Raw genomic sequence first — 10296 nt, 5'->3', positions numbered from 1 at the left:
TCATTGAGCACATCCAGCTGGGTTCTGATTACAAGAACTGGGATTCACGGGGTGGGGGGGGGGCTATTTTTCTCTACAGTTTTGAAAAGCTACCCTTCCATGTTGTTCAATTCCATTTTCTCTGATTCTGGGTTCCTTAGGCCACGTTTTTATTTTTTGTACACTTCTCAGATTTTTGACGAGAGACCTGGGGTATCCTGGGCAATGGCAGCAAAGACTCCTTTTCCTGGGAAGAAGTGTCCCCGCTTCTGAAGGCGGAGACTGGCCCCTGAGAAGTCAAGCTGCTGAGAAGCCAAGAAAAGAGCTACCTGCTCTGAAGCGAAGTCAGAGAGCACAGCAGCGGGTCGGGTCTGGTCTCCGTGTCCACTCCTCCGGCCCCTTCGCACCTGCCCTGTGTCGCCTGCGGCCACGGAGAAGGAGTCCCCGCAGGCCGTGGGTGCCCCGCGCAGGGACTCCTGCATGGGCTCTGAAAGCGCTCTGGCCTTAGGGACCCAGGGAGGCGCCCAGGGGCCGCAGAGCCTGCACTAGGGACGGCCCCCCCAGTGGTGGCACACTCCCTGGGTCGTGGGCCTTCGATCGAGGAGCACTGAACACCAGGCTCGGCCACGGAGGTCCCAGTGCTGGGCAGCCCTGTGCACAGGGCCTGCCATTGAGGCCGTGCCCCTTGCCCTCTGACCTCTCTCTGGGCGCTGGACTTGCTCGCGCATCTTTCTAGGTGACAAGCTCTTTGTTCTATTGATCCACCGAATGTTTCTCCTGTTTTAAATTTCAGTGTTTCCTACTCTTCGTTATTTCCCTCTCCGTGCTTGCTTTGAGGGTATTTTGCTCTTCTTTTACTAGGTTGTTGAGTTAGGAACATGTGTTATTCTTTTGAGATATTGCCTCTTTTCTGTCCTGTGCTTTTATCAATGTTTTTCCCTCAGCACTTTGATATGTTCTATTTTCATTTTCAGTCAAGTCATGTATTTTTTTTATTTCCCTCGAGACTTCTTTGACTTATATATTATTCAAGCATTTTGGTGGGGTTTTTTTTATGTCCAAGCATTGGCAAGTTCCCGATCTTACTTACATTGACTTTTACTTTTCATCCAAGAACTCATTCTGTATAAGTTTTATTTTTAAATTTTTTAGCTGTTTTTTTTGTGTGTGTGTGGCTTAGAATATGTCTAACTTGGTTTGGTCTGTCAGCACCTGAAAAAATGTGTACTTTGCTGTCATTGATGGAATATTTTATAAATGCCGGTTAGATTCTTTTGGTGGCTGGGGTTGCCGAGTTCGTCCACAGTCTTGCTAATCTTCCGTCTAGTTGTTCTGACCCTGGTTGAAAGGGGGTTGCTGAAGTCTCTAACCACACTTGTCTCTGTCTGTCTACAATTTTACCAGTTTTTACATCACGGATTTTGAATCTCTGTTGTTTAGGGCATACACATTTAGGGTTGCCTTGTCTTCTCTGCGGAGTCAACTTCTGTCACTATGTAATATCCCCCTCTGCTTGTGATCATTCCCTTTGCTTTGTTATTAATATAGCATTCTTCCTTTCCTCTCATTAATGTTGGCATGATATACCTTTTGCGACCTTTTATGCCAGTCTACCTATTTGGTTTATTTGAAGTGAGTTTCTCACAGACAGCATACAAGGCACAGAAGGAAGAGTAATGCTTTCCCTATACCCAGCCATCCATTGTCTTTAGGTTGGCTTTTCTAGACATTGATTTTAACCTAATTATTGATACTTTAGGGGTTAAGTCTGACATGTTATATTTTCCAGCTCTATTTTTTGTTTATTTTTCTTGCCATCTTTTGGGTCACTTGGACATTTGTCTTACAATTCCACTTTCATTTATGTGTAGTGTTTTTAGAACACCTCTTTGCAGAGTTTTTCACTGCTTTGGATAGTTCATTTGTTGCTCTAGGTATTGTATGTACATAACCACATTCAACTAATGTTATTTTTTTAATAAATATTTTTAGATTTTGGTTTTTTATTTATCTTTAAAGATAAAGGGAAGGGAAGGAGAGAGGGAGAGAAACATCAACGTGTGGTTGCCTCCATATGTCCCCTGCTGGGAACTGGCCTGCAACCCAGGCATAAGCCCTGACTGGGAATCAAACCGCAGTTATTTGGTTCGCAGGCCCACACTCAATCCACTAAGCTACACCAGCCAGGGCGTTCAACTAATGTTATTTTTGAAATATAGACATCTTACTTCTTTTTATGTCTCCTTGCTCTCTCCAATTCATAATTGTCTTCAGTGTTTTCTCTACGTAAGTTTAGAATAACACCTGACGATGCTATGGGTTTTTCTTTTTGAACCATCAAATATAATTAAATAAACTCAAGAGTATAAGAAAGGCTATGGAATTTATTGACAATATTGTTTATCATGACTTTTCCTTCCTGTTGCTCCAACTTTCCTTCTTTTCTACTTTTTTTTGTTGTTGTTATTGTTTAGAGAATTCATTTTTAAGGGCCAGTTTCACCGTGTGTAGAGTTCTATGTTGACAACTTTTAATTTTGGCTTCTACAGTGTTTACTCAGCTATAATCTTATTGTTGTTCCTTCTAAAGTAATTCATTTTTTTCCTGGCCAATTTTAAGCCTTTTTATTTATCTTTCATTTTCAATAGTTAGACTAATATGTTTCCAGTGAGGTTTACTTTTTCTTTTCACTTTTTTTATTGTTGTTCACATACAGGTTTTCTTTATATGATATCCTGCTTGAGTTTTTCTGAGCTTCCCAAATCCATATCATTGATATAGTTTGTCAAGAGATATAAAAACAATATGCAAATGAAGTAACTAGGGAATAAGTCTGCCTTTCCTTCCGTATGTTGTAAAACATAAATGGGAGGTAAAATAAGAACAGAAGCCAAGGAGAAATGGGAACATTTCTATAAGGAGTTGTAAGATAGTATCATCCTATTTTTGTTCAACACTGACTATTTTTCAACTCTAGTTCGAGCACTTGGAAATTATTGGCGACCCCACAGTGAATCTCATTCCTTCCTTCACTTGATTCTCAGCTGGTATTATAGAAATAAGCAGCTCTGTGATCATTGTAGGTATTAAGCTACTCTCTATAGCAAGAAGTTTTTCCTCTGAGTATTTATTTCTCTGAAAGTTACCACCTGTTACCAGGTGATGTGAATGTTTATGATTAAACTGGTTACTTAGGGAGGTGTTAACACTGATTCTGCAATTCAACAACAACACAAAGATGTTTTCTTAAGACACTACTAATCTAGTTCTTGAAGAAATGGGCTCTATAAATTTTTATAGCATTAGCATACAATCCACAATCCAGATGCCTCATCTCTGAACAAAACTGCTCAGGGACTATCCTTGTACATCAAAATTTTCCCCACTTTCAGTCTTGGATGATTCACATTCTCTTATCAAACTTTACTGCTAGGTAGTTTTTCTGACTTTAGAGTCATCCTCAAACTACATCTCAAAGAGAACAGGTTCTGCTTAACCAAAAGTTCTGTCCATCCTTCACCTGGACCTCACCTGCAGCACCCTATACAAGGCGTCCTTCACCTGAGCATTCCTCAGGCTGTAGATGAGTGGGTTTAAAAATGGATTGAAGAGATTGTAAAACAGGGACAGTACTTTTTCTTGTTCCTTTTTATGAGGGGACTCTGGGACCATATAAATAACCATGGCAATGCCAAAGAAGAACCCGACCACACAGAGGTGGGAGGAGCAGGTGGAGAAGGCCTTCCTGCGGCCCTCCCCAGACTGGATCTTCAGGATGGCCCAGAGGATGCTGGTATAGGAGACCAGCAAAAAGCAGAGGGGCCCGATTAAGACCAAGACAGAAGCAGCGAAGATGACAGCTTCATTGAGCCAGGTGTCAGTACAGGCCAGCTTGAGGACAGACAAGATCTCACAGAAGAAGTGGTTGACTTCACAGGGCCCACAGAATGGCAGCCTTAGAAGGAGAAGCAGGTGTACCACAGACAGGACAAATCCGAATGACCAGATCGTGGTGGCCAGGACTGTGCATACTCTCCAGCTCATGATGACTGTGTACTGCAGGGGGTGGCAGATGGCCACATACCGATCGTAGGCCATGGCCACCAAAATCAGACACTCTATGTGAGCAAATGCTAGATATAAAAATATCTGCAATGTGCATTGGACAAAGGAGATGGCTCTTTTCTGGGTCAATAGGTTTGCCAGCATCCTGGGGACGCTGTTGGAAGCAAAGGACATGTCAATGATGGCCAGGTGGGAGAGGAAGAAGTACATGGGGGTGTGGAGTCTCTGGTCCAGACAGATGAGTGCAAAGATCATGCTGTTTGCCAACAGACTGAAGGTGTAGATCAGGGAGAAGACCCAGAAGAGGAGAACTTCTGTCTCTGCGCTGAGCTGGAACCCCAGCAGCACGAACTCCGAGACCCATGACCGGTTCCCCCCCATTCCTTACAGAGACCTGGTCAAGAACTGAAGTGTGATAAAGGTCAGGGCTGGACAATCAATAAAAATTGAAATCACTTAATACAAAAGAACATATGTGCATATGCTAGTCTCTGTTTCAATTATTTTCAGTCTTAATCTAATAAACATTTCAGAACCACATTTATGAAGGAAAGACAAACTGTTTAGCATAATGTGAAGTTGTGTCATTGGTAATAGAGCCATCCAGACAAATTCTTCATTCTAGAGCCTCTCCTTCAGCTTTTCCAGGCCCTTTTCGAAAATCTGCTATAGTTCACTAATTTAAAAGTAGTCATCCTAACTGGTGGTTTAGTTTTAGTTTAAAACATCTCATAATTCTAGAACTTTATTTTACTTATTCACTTAATTCCCTTACTTATTTTTCCTTCCACGTGAAAAATTTGCTGACAATAGACAATTTTAAGTCACAGGTCAAAGTTTGAAAAGGCTTATTCATAGTGGACAAGATTTGTGTCTTCCCTGAAGATAAGACCATTTTCTACTTCTTTACAGAAACAACAAAAAGAAAGAAACATCACATAAATAACTTACAAATCTATGTTTTTTAGGTAAGCACTCTGATTATTTTGGTGTGTAAATATCTAGCCTTATATGCATATACATGCAGTTACTGTATATTAGAAACTTTTTAAATGATAAATATCAGATCTATCCTTTGATTTTCCTTTGGCAATAACATTCTTGAACCCTTCACCATGTCACAGTCTTCTATGACATTTAACCATTGTTGTTCTTTTCTTTTTTTCATTTCATGCATATACTGTAATTTAGTGACTCTCCCTTTCTGGCAATCAGACTGGGGACCATGTGCCTCCCATTGACCATGTGTCATGGGGCAGTGTACACACACCTGTGCGTGTGCAGGAGCAGTATGTGTGTGTAAATATATGTTGTACACATCTACAAACTGTTTTTTAATGAAAATCTTAGGATACATTCCTGGAAGTGAAATCACTGATGAAGGACACTCCTTCCATTTTCTGGCCAGGAGAGAAATAAAAGCAAGCACAGGAGGTGTTTTAAAGCTCAGCCTGGGCCAGACTCCCTCAGTGGGGGAGGTGGCCGACTCCACAATTTAGACTTTGTAAACCCACATTCAGACTTCCCTTGTGGTTGTCCGACCTGATGCGTACTTCTTTTTTATTTTTTAAGATTTTATTTATTTATTTTTAGAGAGAAGGGAAGGGAGGGGAAAGAGAGGGAGAGAAACATCAATGTGTGGTTGCCCCCATGCGCCCCCAACTGCGGACCCAGCCTGCATCTCAGGCAAGTGCCCCAACCAGGAATCAAACCAGCAACCCCTTGGTGCACAGGCCAGCACTCAATCCACGGACCCACACCAGCTGGGGCTGATGGGTAGGTACTTCTATTATGCTGGACCCCAAGAGGTGTGTGCCTTAAACCTCTGACTGGAACTGGGAATAATGCACCCCCTTTGGGTTACTCTTGCCATTACTTGATAAGTGGTAGATGAGAAAGCAACAACAAAAGAAAAAGAAACTCCTCAAATCCGAATGCATCCTGAGTGATGGGTAAGGAGAGCACTGATTTTGGGGAGGGGACTGTCTTCCCCAGCTGCCAATACACAGCCCCCCACCCCACCCCCAGCCTGTAGCTCATTCCCAGTGGCCTCAGATGCAGAGATGCCTCACCCCAGCACAGGCACTTCCCATGCTGCCCACAACCCACCACTGACTGTGGTGGGGACAGGAAGGCCCCGCCCCTGCAACCCAGTGTAGGGAAACTGGGGTCCCTGTGCTTCAGAGCTGCCTTTGGAGTTTACCGAACCTTCACTGCACTGACATGGAAGGTTTCCAAGCTCCCCTGCCCTTTTGCAAGTGTTGATCCCTAAAACAGTCTGCTGCATTGCAAATGCCATCTCAGCGTCCACTTTTGGAGGATCCACGCAGGGACCACCAAACAATATGCAGACCTTTCCCCTCCCCTAATCACTAGCCTTGTGACCATGCCTGGATCCAACTGCCCTCCAGTCCCCAAGGGTTAACACACTTCAGACACACCTTGTCTTAGTTTCTTACTTGCTAGGTTTCTGAAGTTCTCTAAATGGCCATGATATCCCGTACGCCACCCTTTTTACTCCTCCTGCGTCACACCCAGGGGACACAACACAACAGACAGTCCTCCGTGCCTTATGCAGCGATGCGAATCGCACGCTCGCAAAGAGTCAGATGTGAAAGAGGCAGCCCACCCCCTCCTGCGGCTGTGCCATGCAGGACACGCGTCCTCAGAATCACAGCAGGAAAACAGAAGGTGCACACCTGCTCCCAGCTGCCTCGGCTGGGAAAAGACGCCCACCACTTCCGCTCACTTTTCAGGCCACTCATCTGTATTCAGGGACACTCATCTGTATTCACTCGAACTTACGGGAAGGCTAGTAAAAATACAGGAAATTACATGGACACCTGACAACCTCTGCAATTCCCGAAATTTGATTGTTTTCGCTGGCTGGCCACCGCTGTCTGTACTGATGTCTTTCCCACTTTGTGCTCAGTGAGGACATACTGATTGATTGAAATTGGCCCTGGCGGGAATATTTACACCACAGACATCAGCAGATGCTATAAATAAGGCTCCCTCCCCTTTAGAAAGTCTATGTTAAGCATTGATCATTGTTTATATACAATATTTTTTAAACTCAATCCATTGTAGTTATTTTCCTCTCAAATTTAGGCTCTACACTGAGAATTACTATTGTTTCTTACATAACTGACATCAGAAGCAAGACTTTTCAGCCCAAACTTCATCTGCTGCACAGAAGAGAATAAGTGTATCACCTGTTGTTATTTAGCATAGCACCGCAGCATTTACATACGTGTGGTACATGTCATTTTATCTTGCACAATCACAGCAAATTTCCACATAGACAAGAAGTAGTTTTCAGTCCATTGTGAGTTAAATTTACTTTTTTTACTAAAATTACAATTCTTCACATACATGATCACCTTTGTGTTTTTTTTAATAAAAATTTTATTTACTTCTCTTGGATAGAGGGGAAGGGAAGGAGAAAGAGAGGGAGAGAAACATCAGTGTGTGGTTGCCCCTCAGGGACTCCCTACTGGGGACACGGCCCACAACCCAGGCACGTGCCCTCGCTGGGAATTGAACCAAGATCCTTTGGTTCACAAGCTGGTATTCAATCCACTGGGCCACAGCGGCCAGGGCAATTTGCCTTTGTTTTTTAAGACCCATGCAAGTAGTGTGATCGGAGTAATGAACACATAAGGGCAGTGATTATATATTCTTTTGGATTTGTGAGATGTTGACTAGAGAATGCTGCAAGATCCATCTTGGATGCACGCACAGACATGCACCGGCTGTATCCACTGACCTATTCACAGACATTCAAAGGGATGCCTTAAAGGGCATGACAGTCCTGTGACTTCCTGTGCATTCTTGGCCAAGACCTCCTGTTTGATTAAAGAGCTCTCCTTGCTTATTCAAACAGAATCACCATAAACAAGGGCCAGCCAGCTCTTTCTGCCCAGGCTCAGTCAGAAGTCAGGGCAGAGGTGGCCAGGCCCTTTCCACAATGGTGCTGGATTCAAGGCTGTTCTGGGCACTGACTCGTCACGAACGGGGAGTCGCTACAAACTGATGTTAAATGCGCAGCACTGGTCCAAGTTTTCAGTGAAAATAATTAGATTGTCACTGTAATTCTCCAGTTATCTTTAAAGACAGGGTCAAGGATGAAATAGTGAAGAGTGTGGTACAGAAGGCCTTTCCACTGAATTCAAATGCTTCCAGCATATAAAATGGATATGATAGTGTTATCATATACTTCTTTCTGCCCTTTTGGATGGAAGCTATGATGTTTTTGTTAAATGAGTGAGTGCCAGACCCAGTGAAAAACACACACTTTGAGGACTAAATACAGGGCTGAGTGAAAGTTGTTGAGTGCACAAAACAGTTCATTTATTCTTGTGTTCTTATTTATTAGTTATTGTACTATTTTCCATAGGAACAACTGTAAACCTACCTCTGGCCCACCCTGTACATATATACAGATCCTGTGTGTTGGCAAAGCTGTTATTTTTGCTTTAAATAAATAAAATGCTGACCATTAGATGTTAATGATTTGGCAATCATTTTAGTCTATAATAGTGGACTGTTATAAACCTATAAACAGTCAAACACATTTTCCAGTTTAGATCTGCTTTGCACTTGTATTTAGAGACATGTGAAGAGGAAGTTGTATTAATCAAAAGAAGAACTGCTTAAAGTAGCTTTAAAATCACAGTTCAACGCATGCCAGAGCTTCAAAGTTTTTAAACTAAGAACCCGAGAGAAGCATCAGTAAGGGTGGAGTGGTGTGTCTTAGAAGTAAAATCTCACATGAACTCCCAGACTTTTCTTTTCTATAAATATGATCAAGCGAGCGACAATTCTACATAACAGTGTACTCAGTAAGGGAAATTAACTTTAGCTACAAAAATAATTGTCTAGAGTTCAGGATAGGGTAAGAAACCTCAGGACTATATCAGTCTTTTCAGACCCTATTAGAAACAACCAGCAATGATTGAAATACATTTAATCTCTAAACCGAAAAGTGAATAATTTAAATAAGGATAACCCGTTTTTACTGATTAGAAACTCTTACCTCTCTGCATCACAATCTGACTTCCCAGATGGTTTTTTGCAGCTGTGTTTTTTTAATTCTCAATTATCTGATCCTTTGTTCTGCGATTTTAGTTACCATTATACTAATATTTTTCGATTGGCCAAAGCTAAAAATAAAAGTTGAGATATCACATAACACTGAGTCATTCTAGCAATGGAAGAGAGAACAAACACGAGAGCATTTGAGGGTGGAAAATAATTCCACTTGTCAGTCAATGGAACGAGAATGTGACCAGCTCGTGGAAATGAAACTATAGAGTCAGGAAGAGCGCTTCCCCACAGGGGCAGGGGTGCCCCCAGCACAGGAGCCTCTGAAACACGCTCCAGCTCTGTGGCGTGTGCACAAAACCAGCACTGGCAGTCATCCTATGCTTTCCTGAGGCCAGGAAAATGCCTTCCTAACAGACAGATGCTGTCAGAGAATGAAATACACCGATGCTCATTAATAAACGGGTGGAATATATCTCAGAAATTACCATCACCATTTTACTGTTTTGGGACAGGCAATGAGTACTGCTTAGAAACACTATTAGTAGGACTTCTGTTTGCTTTCAGGCTATGGCTGGGCACTCTGTGATACCAAGGTTAGCAGCGAGTGTTATATTGGAAATTTTACTGGTGGGAGTCTCTGTATCTATACACATAGCTCTGTTTATCCTTCCACTAAGTGACTTGGGTCAAGTTATGTAATATCTCTGCACATTAAACCTTCATCTGGGTGTAGGATGACCTTTCACCTCTGTGGCCCAGTTCAGAAAGGCACAGGCAGAGGTCATGGCCTAGACAAGGAGTTTCACATTTTCTGTGTCTTTCTACTTTTTTAAAAAGATTTTATTTAGTTATTTTTAGGGAGTGCTGAAAGGAGGGAGGAAAGAGGGAGAAAAACATCAGTCGGTTGCCTCTTGTGCACCCCTAGCTGGAGTCCTGGCCCACAACCCAGGCCTGTGCCCTGCCTGGAATTGTACCTGTGACCCTGTGGGTTCTCAGGCTGACGGTCAATCCACTGCTCTGAGCCACCCCAGCCAGGGCTGTCTTTCTACTTAGTTTCCTTTCAGGCCAGTTCTTGTCTCCATTTCTCCTCCCATTATCGGAGGAGACGTAAACATAGGGAAGGACGTGAGGTGGAGTGAGAAGGTCCATGCTCACAGCCCAGCTAGGAAGAGCCCCACCCAGGATAACTTGTTTGCCTTCCTG

At 42.9% G+C, this 10296-nt stretch overlaps 1 protein-coding gene across 1 annotated transcript; it reads right to left on the bottom strand.

Moving 5' to 3' along the window:
• Positions 1-3495: 3495 nt before the first annotated feature.
• Positions 3496-4617, bottom strand: LOC119051399 (olfactory receptor 2A2). The gene has a single exon (XM_037148138.2). It carries the CDS (start codon positions 4423-4425, stop codon positions 3496-3498), a length of 930 nt encoding a protein of 309 aa, XP_037004033.2. The 5' UTR covers positions 4426-4617.
• Positions 4618-10296: the final 5679 nt, after the last annotated feature.

This window comes from Artibeus jamaicensis, unplaced genomic scaffold (genome assembly GCF_021234435.1).
Source record: "Artibeus jamaicensis isolate MK-2021 breed Jamaican fruit bat unplaced genomic scaffold, CSHL_Jam_final contig_1696, whole genome shotgun sequence".
NCBI classification, from domain to species: Eukaryota; Metazoa; Chordata; class Mammalia; order Chiroptera; family Phyllostomidae; genus Artibeus; species Artibeus jamaicensis.
The sequence above is the reverse complement of the archived record's forward strand: the minus strand, read 5'-3'. Positions and strand labels throughout refer to the sequence as shown.

Bases quoted from the DNA above. Each gene is read 5' to 3' on its own strand.
- LOC119051399 (XM_037148138.2), bottom strand. From the start codon at position 4,425: ATGGGGGGGAACCGGTCATGGGTCTCGGAGTTCGTGCTGCTGGGGTTC.